The 16,533-nt window shown below is 44.0% G+C and overlaps 1 protein-coding gene across 5 annotated transcripts in view; it reads left to right on the top strand.

Moving 5' to 3' along the window:
- The window catches only part of ntm (neurotrimin), a 252,918-nt gene that overhangs the window by 168,715 nt on the left and 67,670 nt on the right, over positions 1-16,533 (top strand). For 3 of the 5 annotated variants that reach the window (XM_037467559.2, XM_037467558.2, XM_037467557.2), the window contains exon 1: positions 189-331. In XM_037467559.2, coding sequence (XP_037323456.2) covers positions 204-331 — 128 coding nt within the window. In that variant the 5' untranslated portion in view covers positions 189-203. Of the gene's footprint in view, positions 1-188; positions 332-16,533 lie in introns of those variants that run through there. The other 2 variants (XM_037467556.2, XM_062558240.1) reach the window with 1 other exon arrangement.

Raw genomic sequence — 16,533 nt, 5'->3', positions numbered from 1 at the left:
TGTGTTTCTTCTCTTCACACCACGGCTCCCTGGCGATACGATTTGGATTAACACTAATGAACTGGGGTAAATAATCTCCACGGGACCGTGTCCAGGACAGAAAAGCGACTCATTGCTTGGCTGTGGGATTGTTTTCGTACACCTCTCAGCTGAAGACAATGTCTGTGTGGAGATACTTGGTCGCTCTATTGAAATTCACACTTATGCTCTCTCTGAGGATGTTGCTCCTTGTGCCTGCAGGGTTGCCGGTCCGCAGTCAAGGGGACTCTCAGTCCGACAACAAGGTGATGGATAACATCACTGTCCGACAAGGAGAAACTGTCTTCCTCAGGTGAGTCACTGCTGCTTTCAATTCATATTACCCAGCCGCCGTTGTTTAGAATGATATCCCTAAAGTTGAGTGCTGCCTGCAAGCGTTCCTAATCGCAGTGTTTAGAGAGGGAGAAACGTGGTTGAAGTGTGTCTGCTTTATCATGTTCCCGCCGTTGGCAATGGGGGGGTGTTCAGAGGATTAGTCTGTGGAAAACACTCCATTCGGGAGAGCGATACTCTGCTAATCTTGAGCAGCTGTTCACTAGGGATTTTGAGGTTCTAATTGTTGTGTTATGATGCAGAACTAAAGGTGCAGGGGCTTCTGAAAGGAGAAGAAGAGCAAAGAGGTAGCAAAGCAGCGTATACAGAGGAGGTATGGAGGATGTGCGAGAGGAAAGAAAAAAAACAAAAACAAATCACACATGCAATAAACACTGCGGGCCATGACCTTTCCCCTCATCTGCGCCCTCAGAGGCTTACTGGACACAGACGGATTTATGTTGCTTCCAAGTGCAGTGTGGAAATGTCCAGCAACAATCACAAAGGAAGGTTTCTTTATATAGGAGCTGGCAAGACGTGATGTGTGTGAGGGGGAGGGCATGGGGGCTGCCTTAACAGTTAAATATGAGGTCAGATCCTCAATAATTGCAAAAGCACGCAGAAGACTCACAAATGCAAACGAAAAGATTCACAAATGCGTACAGAATGTTTTACAAATACATTCCAATCCACACACAAATATATTTGTGTGTGGATTTTTCTATTTGTTTGTAGATTTGTATGGAATTTGTGTGTTTTTTGAGACTTCCCCAAGTGGCTGGATTTGCAAATGCCTTTTTTTCAACATGGACCTATAATATGTCGCCCTCATTTCAACCAATCACATGAGCACAGCTCAGTTGCGGGGGTGAAGCTAGGGGTTAGCGATAGCGCTCCTCTTGAATTGTAAGTGAAACAAGTTTAAAGTTTTATGGCATCCATGATTAATTAGGTTTGAGTTGCTGCTATGTCAAACATGTTAGATCATGGCTGCATTTTAAGTGTTTCAATGAAATGCATACAGAAAACTGGATCATAGGCTAATTTAACTTAGTGACTATACAATCATTTTTACTAACTTCTCTTTGTGTTCAGAGATACAGTAGGCAACTGGTTGAATTCAATTCATTTTATTTAGTATAGGCCAAAATCGCAAATTACAAATTTGAGAAAAACTCCCCAAAATATGAAAAAACCCTTCAATGGGGAAAAAAGGGAAGAAACCTTAGGGAGAACTGGTGATGCCTACTGTGTCTCTGAACGCAAAGCCCTCAGGAGGAGGAGACTAATTTAGCTGTAAGGGATTATGCTTGTTGCAACAGAATGGCAGATTAGCAGTGGACAGACAGCGAGGTCCATACTCACTTGCCAGTGTACATCCACGGAAAGTGCTTTATTTCCACTGACACTCAGATTGCAATTTGTTGTACTGTTGTGTGTATTGTTCTTATCTTCTAAAACATTGTGGAGTCAATGCATTGAAAAATGTTTTCTCTTTACCTTTAAATTTGATCTCGTCTGATGATTATCACGTTAACAGTCTGGCTCAATGGTAGGTCTTGTTCTCAAATTTCTGAAATATGAGTGACTGAAGGTGACTTGTTGGTGAGAAGTATTTCTTTGGATAAGGCCTACAGAAAGCATAGCTTTGTGTCATGGCAATGTAATGTGGATAAATCCTAACCCTCTTCAGAGATTTCGTAACGAGACTTTAATTCCACAAAATATTGTCCAAATTAGTCACTTCGCACAAAACTGGACAGTTTGACCGCTTCAAAACCATGGACAGCACACTTCAACAACTGAGCAACACAACTTGTAATGCTGTCCAGCTGGCTCATTGTCCATAAATCAGGCTCCCTTTATTTTCCAAGGCTGTATGGGATTTTTGAAAAGGGATGAACACTGCAGTTGTAGTGTTAATAGGAACCTTCTTAATTTTGGCGCGTGTCTGATGTAGTGCTGGGCAGTATACCAGTTCAAACGCTATATAAGATCTCCTTACGGTATGAATTTTTCACGTACCGTTCATACCGGTGTTACGTCATAACAACTGATGTTGCTCTTCGGCGGGCAGCAGAATTTATTTTTACAAATCATCGAGGAGCTGGCAGCGGTTGAAGCTACTTGTCTTAAGTGTGTTGCCACTTGGGTAAAAAGAGTTATGGTAATAACTTTATAACGACATTGAATAACACCACAACACAAAAGCTTGTGACACATAAACAATTTGTAACACTAATAAACGTACATTTATCAAATGACCCTGCCAAACTGCATGCTGGGTACAGCTTAAGGTTGTCACGATACCGAAATTATGACTTCGATACTATACCTGCCAAAATATTACGATACTCAATACTTTCAATACGATACCACAAATAAGATACTGGAACATTTATCTTTGATAGTAATAAATAAAACAAATTTTACCAGCTTGTTCTTGCCCAACTTTTTGAACACTTAACAAATGGCATTCATATTAGTATTAGTTCACAGCAAGATATTAATGAAAATGGTAAATCATGGTAAACGGTAAAATCATGACATTGATTACACACGGCTATGTAGGCCTATTGTCCGTATCTGACAATATAACTACATAGTTATTTCTATAAATATGAATTAGATAATTTTACAGATGCGTTTGAGGTGGAAAAAACCTAAAGCTATGTGGGTTGGGAACATTAAAGATGTACAAGGCCAATTTTCCCCCTTTATTGTAAAACGACAATGAAAATAACATCAAGTGTATATTATTTGGTACAATTCTGAGTGCATTCTGACCTCATGATCACATAGGCACACATGAGTGAAATTGTAGGTCATTTTGCATGTATATACTGTATTTCCTAACAACTTATTGCCCTTATCCGTCCACTGTGCCCAGCTGGTTTAAAACTGCTATCAAAAGCCACCCATTTCAATAGATTTGCGTCCTTCTCCACCTTATTTAGACTTAAACATACTAAGTAATTTGAACCATACTTCGAATCCATTTGGTTTCTAACTTAAATGTTTCCCTGTCTCCCATAATGTCCCTGTATTGGACATATTAATTCCAATTTCTTTCCATTTTGCTTCATAGTCCAGTTTACGCCAACCATGTAAACATCTCAGCTGGGCCGCGTGGAAGTATTCTTTCAAGTTTGGTAGACTCAGACCCCCCTCTCCCTCTTCAGCTGGAGAGTTCTGAATCTCACTCTTGGCCTCTTCCCCCCCTAAATGAATCTGGATATCATCCTATCCCAAGATATGAATTGTGTACAAGGTACCTTTACTGGTTATGCTTGGAACAGATATAAAAGTCTGGGTAATACATTCATTCTTATTAATTCAATCCTTGAGCTAAATTCCAATGTTAGGGTAGTGCATCTATGTATATCTTTGAATAATTAGGGCCTGAGCCGACTGAAAGTCGGGCGAAGCCCTATTGAAATTGCAAGAATCAGGGCCACTCCAATTGCACTTTGGGGCCTTTATCATGTTCAAAAACTCTTGAATTTTTGCATGCGCTTCAGAAGTGCGAAAAATTTAGATATTCTTTATCCCATTAGGGGATAAAAACAGTGCTCTCTAGCGCCCCAATAAGTGATTCCTATGGGGACATTTTTTCCCACGTTTACCGATTTACTTGATCCTTTGCACACAGGTGCTCTTGGATGTGCTCTACAAAAAAGTCAATTGTGTTATGCAATTGAATTTGATGAAAAACACGTTTTTGCGAACTCCTCCCAGACACTTGGTCCAATTCTTACGAAATCTTTAGTAAAATGATCATTGGCTCAATGCCATCATGGGGTATTGAAAGAATGTTGATTTTTTTATTTAAGTTATGGACTAATGAGATTTGTAAGTGGTGTGGCCTAGAAAGGAAAGACCTATAACTTCAAAAGTATAAGGCCTGTCCTCACCAAATCGTTAGAACATGTTCACAGAGAGTACTAGAACATCCCCAAATATTTTCAGAATATTTGAACATTAGGGGGCGCTATAGTGATTCTCTGTATTTTTGCTTGTTTTTTTGCACTTTCCTACGTTTTTTGTATTTACAAACGAACAAACTCCTCCGAGAGTTTAAATCCGATCGATTTCAAAATCAGGCAAGTTGATCTTGACAATCATGGGGTCAAAAGTTATTAATAAAACTACCTGGGCGTGATCTTGCGTCCATTTTGGACAATTTCTTCACGATTTTCTTAAAAATGTAAAATGTTAACACCAAGGAACATTGATATTTTTGGATAGAAATTTTTATTCATGATGCTTGTGTAGGCCTATAATTATTGCCATGCAGTGACTTTCAAAAAAGTATAGCGCTACCTATTGGCTTAGGTCAATGCAAAATTTCTACAGTTAGATGTCCATCTCCTAGCCCTCTAATCAGGAAGTCGGTTATAATTTTTTTAGTGTGAATATTCCCTGTATTTTTGCAAGAGAGTTGACCGATCCTATGCGAAATTATATCAGAGCAGATAGCTCTTCTGGTTAGCTATTGAACCACCATGCCGGAGACCTGTGTTAATATTATATTAACCTAAAGAATTAAACAATAACAGTTAAAAACGAATAGCTAAATGACTGCAAAAAATAGTCCCCACAGATCGCATTCTCTGCCCTGACGGAATAGAGTCATAGAACCTATTTGAATGATGTTTTGATTACAAAATTGCAAGAGAGATCATAGCCGACGGATTACTCCAAGTCTGGCATGCCGGAAACCTGGGTTCAATTCCTGAATGATACATTTTTTTTTCTTCTTTTGTTAAACGAGTGTCCGGCTGATATTACAAACAAAGGGATTCAGTTTACTCTCCTTGGTGATGTTATTGATTTAAATTTCACACTTTAGAGCACGATCGGTGCCAACAGCTAACGGGGGGGGTGCGCTTGCGGTACGCACTCCGGTGGTGGACCGCTCTGGACGGGCAGCCGGACACCGGCGGCGGGTCGCGAATTCGACATATGTAACCTAGACAAATAACACGGACAGTTCAATATAATTACATCTATGGTTTAAATACACGTATTCTGCCACATACTGGTGGAGATGCGAACAGGTTTACTCCGCGATCTCCATAAACTGTCTGTGCTCTGCTCACTGAAGCACACAATCAATTTCAGAGCCAAGAGCAGCGAGTGTAGTCAACTACTGCTGCTAACACATTCCGTCGAACCCGGATCATTTATTTATATCTGTTATCGAACTTTTCTCCTCATGTTACCCTGGTAACGGGCGGGCCAGCTCTAATAGTAAATAGATTTGATCATGCGGGCCAAAGATATTTCATTCACGGGCCGGATGTGTTGAGTTTGACACATGTGCTTTAGAGGTTCACTAATATCTTACTAAGGCTCTTGTGGTTTTATTTATAGTTTATACAGAATACAGAAATGGATCAAAGTGAGCCCAGGTAGACAAGTTATCAACCTGAATTGACAATCCATTGACAACATTTCTGGAATCTCCTCTGCCTTAAGATTGCAATATTACTTTTAGCTGAAAGTACATGGCTTAACTGATTCAATTTGAATGTATTTGAATATGCAAGGAGATGCAAAGGCCCGTTCATCGCTGCTCACAGCTTTAATTTACATAGATATAGTAGTAGTAGTAGTCTTTTGTAGTGCGTTTTTTAAAATGTCGGTCTCCGTGTCTTATTCAGCATTTGGTTTCTTGCACCACCCCCACTGCTCCTATCAGAAACCCAAGATGAAGATGGCAGAAACACCAAACTCAAGGGATTAAAACTGTATTCCACTTACCAACAGGTATGCAAAGCATTCAGTTGAGGTTAGGGAATTTTTTTGTCCTGCCCTGACTGGTCCATGTCCTAAATGGAAAATGGGGAAAACTTTGGAGCTTCTTGATTTTTCCCAGCATTGACACATCTTTATCACTGTATTTGAAATGCCCCAAAAGAGTTTTAGAACTCTTTATTCTTGCAGCTGGTAGATATTGTGACTCCTGCATAGCAGGCCGTCAGGCTGGTAAATGTTACATTCTACAAATGACATACCAAATTACCGTCAATAAATATAAAAATAAAAAGGATGAATCATAACTAATCAATAATCCGATTTGGAGACATTCTTTTACTCCATTTGGTCATTTTCACTTTGTAGTAGTTACAGACTAACGAAGCTGGAAGAGGGAGGCAATAGCTGAAAGCAGCATTTGAAATAAAACAAATCATGTCTGTAATATTTGAACCAATTTACCTGCATGTAATGCAGAATAAACGTCTCCGGTTACGAATGTAACCTTAGTTCCCTGAAGGGAACGAGACGCTGCGTGGAAACACTGTGGGAACGCCTCTGCGTGACCGCGTCATGAAGCACGTGTGAAATCTAACCAATGGCGAGCTCGTACGTCATAGGCGGGCGACGCCAGGACTATGAAGCTATAAAGGGACCCCAAGGGCAGGACCATTCATCTCTGAACGGCCGAATCAAGTGCCACGGGCAAGCCGGGAGTATGACATCGACACGCAGCGTCTCGTTCCCTTCAGGAAACTACGGTTACATTCGTAACCGGAAACGGTCCCGCTGTGGGAACCCCCAATACCCACTCTGCCATATGAGCAAGTGACCGTAGTGTGAAGTTATGGACTAGACGATAAAACCTCACGAACGTGTGGGGAGAGGACCAGCCTGCCGCCATACAAACGTTGTGCAGAGATACTTTACCCGACAAAAGGGCTTTAGAAGCCGCCATACCCCTGGTAGAATGGACCCGGACAGCCAAAGGTGCGGGCTGACTGGCCGATTCGTAAGCAAGTGAGATGGCCTCAACCACCCACTTGCTCATCCTCTGCTTAGACACCGGGCCCCCAGTATTGGGTGGTCCGAAATACACAAACAACTGTTCGGAAAGTCTACACAGGGCGGTCCTGCGGACGTAGGAGTCTAAGGCCCTAACTGGGCAGAGGAGGTTGAGCTTCGCCTGGTCCGACGTCAGGAACGGAGGAGGACAGAAGGCCTGCAGCACAATAGGCCCGACCGTAGTCGATGGGCTCGAAAGGAGCACCGGAGAGACCTTCTAGTACGATGGCCAGGTCCCAGGACGGTACTCTAGCACAGTGGTTCTCAACTGGTCTTGCTCCGGGACCCACCATCACCCCTTAATGACAAGTCGCGACCCAAATCGATCGATCAAGGGGGGGGGGGGGTGCTTCCGCGGTTCCATTTGCCGACTATTTGCTGACTGAAAACATGGACGGACAAGCCGGAAAAACACAGACACTCCGCTGCATTAGAGGAAGCCCCTTCAAAATAAAATCCCAGGATGATTTTTTTATTTTTATTTTTATTCGCGCCCTACCAGTTGAGAAACACTGCTCTAGTGCTGGCTGCTGGCCTCAGCTTCAGGGTGCCACGAAGGAAGCGGGATACCAGTGGGTGTCTCCCCAGAGAACGCCCATCTGGTGGGGCATGAGTTGCCGACAGGGCCGCCACATATACCTTGATAGTAGATGGGGATAAACCTGTGGAGAAACGTTCCTGCAGGAACTCCAGTACTGAACCGACCGGGCAGTTAACTGGGTCTAGCTGTCGTTCCCAACACTTAGTGGCAAAGAGTCTCCACCTACCGGCATACACCTTCCTTGTAGCGGGGGCTCTGGAGTGGAGGATGGTCTCTTGGGATAAAAACCAACCCTACCCTCGGGGAGAACCCCTTGGCCCTGAGCCACCACTGCAACGGTCTCAAGTGTAACAGGCCGCAAGGGATCACGTTGGATGCCGCTGCCAGTAGACCTAACAGTCTCTGAAACTGTTTCACAGTGAGTGGCTGGCCTAGCTTGGCCTGCAGAGAGGATTGAAGCTTCTCGAGCGGGAGACAGACGTGCCCGAATCCCAAATCACGCACAGGAAGGTGGTCCTCTGCACTCGGGACAGCACGCTTTTCCTGGCGTTGAGTCTCAGACCCAGACGGTTGATGCGGGCGAGCACAACATCTCGATGTTGGGCCGCCAGCCGCTCGGATGGCGCTAAAATCAACCAGTCGTCGATGTAGTTCAAGATGTGGATGCCCTGGAGACGCAGTGGTGCCAGAGCTGCATCCACGCACTTGGTAAACATACGGGGTGAGAGGGCTAGGCCAAATGGAAGAACCCGGTACTGGTAAGCTTTGTCCCCAAAAGCAAACCTCAGGAACTGCCTGTGTTGTGGGAGGATGGGTATGTGAAAATAGGCGTCCTGAAGATCTATCGTGATAAACCAGTCCTCGGACATGATCTGTGAAGCTCAACTGTGCAGTTCAACCGGCGTAGATCTAGTATTGGACGCAGGCCCCCATCCTTCTTTGGAACGATGAAGTAGCAGCTGTAATAGCCCAACTCTGCATGGAGGTAGAACTCGTTCTATAGCTCCTTTCTGCAGCAAAAACTCTCTCGGGCACCAGCCCCTCGAGGCTGGTCTCTGGAAGTCTTGGGTCTGCAGACGCAGCGCCCTGTAACAGCACACTGGCGGGGAAGCGCTGGTCTAGTAGAGCCGGAACCATCTTTGGAGGGGGCGAACGGCCCTCGGGCTCGCGCTCGCTGGAACCGGCCGTGCCCTGAAACGATGGCGGGGACAGCAGCCTGACTCCTGGAGAGCACCGGGGGGATGGGAGCAACGAGTAGTGCGGTGAAACCCTGACCCCTCCCGGTGGGGATCACCCTCCGGGCCCTGGTAGTTATAGCGTCAGGGCCGCTTGGAGGAAGCCTTCTTGGCGGAGGCCGTCCTCAGACCCCTTCGCGGCCGGCATGCTAGAATAGCCATGTCGCCTAGCCTCAGCTAGTGGCTAATACAAAGCCGTACGCGGGTTGTAAACGCGACCGGACAACGGCTTCCCCCAGGACGCCGACACCTCAGCGTGGACGTCCGGGAGAAAGGCAAGCACCGGCACGGAGGTACTCTACGGGAAGGCAGAAACCGTTCATGCAGCTTACCCCTCATAGTAGGCTGCTGCCTATCCGCCGGCCAGCTGATACTGAGTTTCTCAGCGGCTCGAGTGAGGACCTCCAGCAGTTCCTCAGCCTCCGCGGCCTCCACACTCACCACGTCCAGTTCCTCGGAGTTGGAGGACCGTGAGAGCGGTGTCTCGTCCGGGATGGAGGAACCCGCCGCCCGTGCCTCCGACACCTGGTTCGAGATCCACCTGCGATCCCCACGAAGACAACCGGCGCTCTGCGTCAGCACGAGCGGGACCGGAGCCGCGGGGAGCGCGTCACATCGAGCCGTCCTCCTCAAAGAGGGCTCGACGAGAGATGCGTGCGCCACTAAAGGTGCTCGCAGTCTCCACAGCTCCACAGCCCCCTCAAGGGCTAGCTGAGCGTGCTCCACGCCCAAGCAGACGACACACAAGGTGTGTGAGTCCCTGCCCGTAATAAAACGGGTGCAAGGGGGGGGGCACACTGGACAAACCGCTCAGCCATATCGGTAACTTCACACGCACTAGATGAAGGCCCAGAGATGAATGATCCTGCCATTCGGGTCCCTTTATAGCTTCCTGGTCGTGGCGTCGCCCGCCTATGACGTACCAGCTCGCCATTGGTTAGATTTCACACGTGCTTCATGACGCGGTCACGCAGAGGCGTTTCCACGCAGCTCGAGTTCCATGAGAGGGAACTGGTTCAAGTCTAATGGTTTTACCTGGTTGTGAGCTGTTTCTCAAAGTGATCGACTCTGTGTGTGTCAAAAAGCACAGCATCCTTCTCAACTTGAACAAATACTTATCATTTCTGAGGTGCTTTATGTCTTTCAGGGAGTCATTCCTCCACACCCTTTGCAAAGTTAACTGTGACATGAAGCCAAACCTGAGGGTGCTTCTTGTCAGCTGCTCCACGTTCAGCCGTCATTCTGTCTGAAAGGAGCAGAGGGGAATTCTTCATCATTTGCTGCAGGATATGACAGATGATGCAAGAAGCTATTCTGGAGAGAAGATTTAGGATGAGCAGATGTATAATAAGAATGTCTGAATTTTTCTCTTAGCTTTAACATAATAGTTTCATTGTTGGAACGCTTCAGTATTCCAAGTATTGTTCCCCCATTTAAACTTTAAAATGTTGACAAAAGCCTAAACTATTTTATAAAAAAACTGCTTGTTGATATCCAACTTTCTTCAATATCAGTGTTTCTGTTTCTGAGATTTACATGGGTCTCTATGTAGAAAGCTAGAGTGAGGGATTGGAATGTTAGACGGATCTAGAGGGTAGACCTGGTTAAAGAAATATTTGTAGTTTGTCCTTATTGCCGCAATATTCATTTTTGGATCAGAATGATGGCGTTCTTGTGCTGGTTTGTACTCATGTGGCTATGGATTGCCACAGACATTTACTTTTGGCCTGAGGAGCTGGAGGGTGAGACAACGTCCGTCTCAAGGGCTCCAATGCAAATCTGGTGACATATTTCTAAAAAAAATAACGAAGGTACACTTTTAGTAAACTGCCGCTAGAGCTGTATTTATGACCGGACAGACGTTCGGTAGAGAGGTCTCTCAAAATCACCTTATTTATTAGATAACCCTTATAGTTTTGTGCTAGAGCAGTATTTCTCAACTGGTGGGTCGCGGGCTGTGGCAGATGTGCGGAGTAACACTCGGGACACCGGGCAGCTCACTTATAGATTTCTTTATTTTTCGGTTATACTCCGACATTGCTCGCTTGTTCGTTCATTCATCCGCTCGTTCGACACACACGCTCCACACTCGCTCCTGCGTGTCTGGTTCAGCGCCCTCTCTCCAGCCTGCTCACTGTTTTTAAGCACAGGGAGATAATTAGTCGAATACATCCCAGCTGCGCTTATTACCTGCCGGCACCGTTCCCTGCACCCCTCCGCCCAGCCTTCCTCCCCTCTGCAGCTGAGCTAATCACACCCCGCCACCACACGGGCCTTTGCATAAAAAAAAATTTAAAAAATCATCCTGGGATTTTATTTTGAAGGGACTTCCTCTCATGCAGCGGAGTGTCGGTGTTTTTCCATCTTGTCCGTCCATGTTTTCAGTTAGCAAATAATCGGCAAATAGAACCGCGGAAGCACCCCCCCCCCGTTGATCGATCGATATGGGTCGCGGCTTGTCATTAAGGGGTGATGGTGGATCCCGGAGCAAGACCAGTTGAGAACCACTGTGCTAGAGGACACTTGTTTTAGGTGTGGATTCCTGTGTAAATCGCTTTTATGCTCTCTGCTCTTTGAGCAGGTGTGCCGTTGCCGTGCATACTCACACACGCGCTCCACTCCAATTTGTCAGCATGTGTCACACAGCTGAACCATAATAGCTGATTAGTGGAGTCACATGACGCTTTCTGTCAACAGACCAACATCATGAAACCCCTCCCTCCTCTCCCGGTCTCTTTCTTTGTCACCTTCTTTCCCCCCTCTTTTCCTCCCTTTTTCTCATCCTCCCTCCCACTCTAGTTTGACTTATTGCTGTATTTTCAGCAATTTTTAAAAATGTCAGCTTTAATCTTTTAGCATTCCAATGCATTTTCTAGTTCATTACACATGCTTTGGAAGATAACAGGCACCATTTGTGTCTCTTTGAGGGGCCTCACTAAACCCCCTCGTGGTCGTAGGTCGTAGCCAAAAGTACATGAAGGCAGAATGGGAGCAATTTGGGGACACATCGACCTGGATCAGCGGGGCAGGGGAGCGATCTGCCTATTCTGTGGATAAAGGATGACCCTGGTCTAGCATCGAGCCACAGTTAACCCAGGGGGTTATGGGAAACAAAACTCTCTCCACAAATGTTTCTGTCTCGGTCATCTCATTTTTTTGGCAAAATAATCTGTGATGACTAGTTGTAAAAAGAAAAATATATGTAATATTTATTTGAAATAATTTCTTTCTACCTCTGTGTTGTTTGAGACAGATAAGTAATAAATCATAATACTATTCCACTTTCTTTTAGTGTGAAATCGTCACCATAGTCATGCCTTGCTGCGCTCTACCCACTGTGAAGGACACTCACTCTGGTACTTAAGATGAGTAAGCAGCCTTTGCCCTTCTGTCTCCTCAACCTCGCTGATTTTCAAATGGGAATCTGCAGACCAGGAATAGATTGGTGGAGAGCCTCTGACCCTGCTATCCAACCTTGTATACAAAAACAGAAAAAAATAGCAGATTGGAAAAAACCTGATGAACAAACCATTTTAATGAAAGTCAGTCAAAAAGGAATATTTTATTGGTATCATGCATGAGCATCTCACTTTAAATGCCTCAGCATTAAAGACGCTCTCTTCACACAGTTTTGTGGCCAAGAAAGTTTTAAGAGATTTAGTATGGATTCAGTTGACCTTGTACAGAGTCAGTTCATTCCCCCACTTCCACGCTTGCCTTAAGTGATGGATCTCTCATAAGCAGCCAATTAGGCTGTGTCATTCCTCGAGGTGCACAAGCCTCGTTTGATAGATCATGCACCACAAGCATGTGGAGGAGGAGGCAGCCAAGCATGCTCTTTGGTCAGCTCCATCCAACATACTCCAACCTCCACTATCCGTCAGCCAAGGTTGTGTGATCAATGGGGAGGAAACTTTTTTGCTTTGTAGCTATTATTTATCGGATCACCACACCATTAGACCCCACTATCCACCTTTGACACTGATGTTTCTCTTTGCCAGACTAGAGAGAATTGGAGATTGAGCATGGCTTGCCTGCCCATATTGTGGGAATCATTCATTCCATTTATCTCCATCTACACTAAATTGACTCTGGTTTCAGGGGCCCATGATACAGACCAGTGACGTGCGGTCACTGGAGGCATGGGAGGCACTGCCTCCTCTATGTCATGAAATGTAAAAAGATTTTAAAAAATAATAATAGAAAATATATATATGTCCACTGATCTGTGATAGGAGTGTAATTATTATATTACAATCAATCCAATGATTATTATGGGCAGTGTTGGGAAAGTTCACTTTCTACATGAACTAGTTCAAAGTTTAGTTCACAAATTTTAAAATGAACTAGTTCAGTTCATAGTTCAAACTTTAATATTTGAACTAAGTTCACAGTTCCAACTAGTTCAGTTCTTTTTTTCCATATGTTGCTGCAAGCTATTATTTTTCAAAATTATTGCCACAGCCCAGAACCACAGACAGCAATTATTGTATCAGTTTTAACACTGAAACTATGCATCAGATTCAATCTTCATATCCAATTTTGAATCCTTATCCAACCAGGGTTTACATTAGCATTTAGGGGACAGCATTTCCCCTTTGTTGCTTTAATGTTGCTGTTCATTCACTCCACACTAGCAGCAGCTGCAGCGTTCACCCCTACAGTACATTCTCAAACACATGCTGCTTGAATGGTCTTTTTTAAATAAGGAATAAAAACACGACAGTTATCATTAAGGTGCAAATGTTTGCAAAGTAAGGTCAGATTCCTCCCATCCTCACCGACCTTGTCAGTAACTTCATAAAAATCTTTTAAATTATTATACGCCGCCTCTTTGCAACACGCAGCTGTCGCGTCCATGCATTTCTTTTTTTTGATGACGCATGCAGCGGTGCGACACCGTAGGCTGGTGTTGCCAGTTTTTTCCACTACTTATTAAGGCGCGTTTACGGTGTGTTTTCTATAGAAATCTGGCACTTTATTGAACGATGTTAACCTGAAAGAACGTGCCGTTCATCGGGCATTAATACAGTACGTTCAGTTCACGTTCGCCCAAAATATGAACGAGTTCATGAACTATTGTTCAATGAACGCGTTCAGGCACAACACTGATTATGGGCAATATCGCTAAATTTGTGTATTTCCCTGTTCAAAGGAGCGACGAGCTGCGCCTCCTCTCAGATTGTGAAATCCCTCATAAACCCGGTTGAGCTGCTCGTGTTTTTGCTCAATTTGAGCATGTGTGATTAATGTCTATATGTCACCAATGTAATGTTTGTACAGTTGTATTACATGTTCGCACACCCCATAGCCTGGGTCCTGTATTTCACATATTTTAGTCTTACTAATCTGACATAACGCAGCAGTGAAAAAGCGGTAAGGGAGGCAGCTGCTGTGTGAGCCTGAGCCAGTACCTCCGTCTCCCTGAAGAGGGTGTGTGTGAGCACACAGGCTCGTTCTGCTGTTGTTTTTCTTCACGTATTATGGCATAGTTAGCATTTGCTAGCTAAAACAGTCAAGTAGCGGACGTCATGCTGAAAACATACAGTGTGACCGACCAAAAATGTCTAATGAAATGAAGAGACTGTTGAAAGAAGATAAAGAGGACTTTAACACCAAAGTCATAGAGATGTTTGTCCAGAAGGAGAGGCAAATGGACTTGGCGTAATTTAAAAGTAAAGGTTAGAGCATGCATACACTGCTGAACACGAAAAAAGATCATTTATATTAATTAAAATCATCAACTTTTTTAACATGGTTTTCAATGGTGTTCATTTTCAAATCCTCTCAACCCTTCTTTGACATTCTCAACTTTTTCAGCTTTTCCAATCTTTCAGCTAGAGACAAATGTTGACACATGTCTTAACAAGTTTATAAAAAAAACAGCTTGTTGATATCTATTATAGTTTTTTCATAATCACAATTTATTACGGTCCTCGCTACGACTAGTCGTAGAGGAACCTATTGTATTGTTTCATTTGTTTTTGAGTCGTTTATGAGTTTTATATTATTGTGTATTGCATTTCATAGAGTGGGACCCGAGGATCTAGAATGAGAGCAAAGTCAGAATCCTGTAAAAAAGAAAATGGCACTTTTTTGGCACAACATTCACTTTTCAGGCTTCATTTTTGGATCATCTTGTGCTGGTCGGACTCATGTGAGTATGGAATCCAACAGTTATTATAATACTACAGAAAATACATATTTTAATTCTCAGCTTTTGTTACTTTTGTATTTTCAGCATTTTTTTAAAATTCGTATTGAGCTTCTGCCATGCATGTATTTTCAGCAATCCTTTGTATTTTATCAAGATTTTCTCATCCATGTATTTTCAGCAATTCTTGCAAATTTATTTCCGCTTTTCTTATTCCTGTATTTTCAATTTTTAAAATTCATTTCAGCTTTTGCAATTTATATATTTTTTAGCAATATTTAAAATATTTATCAGCTTTTTCATTTCTGTATTTTTTCAACACATTTTCTAGTTCAAGTTAGTTGCAAGTTTTGTGGGGCTTTTGAGTTGGTCTTTCCTCAACACACTGAACAGACAGGTGTTTCCCCAACAAACTATATTCATAGATGCATCTCAATTTATACATACATCCCAGGTAGCCAAAATGACCTGCCGGAAAAAACACATCGGGCCGAGTCCATTTGCCGACTCGTCAGACTCGGGATGAATGACGCCCCAGGATTGGCACAAGTTTGGGAGCTGTTAATGGGCCAGAACCGGTTTCAATTCAATTCAATTCATTTTATTTTGTATAGCCCAAAATCGAAAATTACAAATTTGCCTCAGAGGGCTTTACAGTCTGTACACATGCAACATCCTCTGTCCCGAAACCCTCACATCGGCACAGGAAAAACTCCCCAAAATATGAAAAAACCCTTCAATGGGGAAAAAAGGGAAGAAACCTTGGGGAGAACGTCAGAGGAGGGATCCCTCTCCCGGGATGGACAGACTGCAATGGATGTCATGTGTACAGAATCCACAATGTAAAACATGTACAATACATTCAATTTCTCTAACAGAAATGATACAAGTAATTGCAAGTAGCAGAACAGGTGTACGGCAGGACCACCACAGGGACAAACACCATCAGATAGAACCACCATCCACACAGGCTTCTGTGGGGAGGGAGAGCAGAAAGATGTTGGTTTTTGATGACAGTAATATGAATCATATTTAAAGTAATGATGATAGGTGTCAGCGGAGCCATGCCAGGAGTCAGAACCGGGGTCCGCACGAAACTATGATCCACGGAGACCTGCTAGGCGAGAAAGCACAAAAAACTCCCGGAAAGAAGCTTAATTAGTGATGTACATTAATAAAACATGGATGATTGTGGGAGGAGAGAATGAAAGAGGGGCTCGGTGTGTCCTAAGAAGTCCCCCGGCAGTCTAAGCCTAGAGCAGCTTAACTAAGGGCTGGTCCAGGCTAACCTGAGCCAGCCCTAACTATAAGCAATATCAAAGAGGAACGTTTTAAGCTTTATCTTAAATGAACTGACCGAGTCTGCCCCCCGGACTGAAAGTGGAAGCTGGTTCCACAAAAGAGGAGCTTGATAACTGAAGGCTCTG

Source organism: Pungitius pungitius, chromosome 16, assembly GCF_949316345.1.
Source record: "Pungitius pungitius chromosome 16, fPunPun2.1, whole genome shotgun sequence".
In the NCBI taxonomy this organism is placed as follows: domain Eukaryota; kingdom Metazoa; phylum Chordata; class Actinopteri; order Perciformes; family Gasterosteidae; genus Pungitius; species Pungitius pungitius.
The sequence above is the reverse complement of the archived record's forward strand: the minus strand, read 5'-3'. Positions and strand labels throughout refer to the sequence as shown.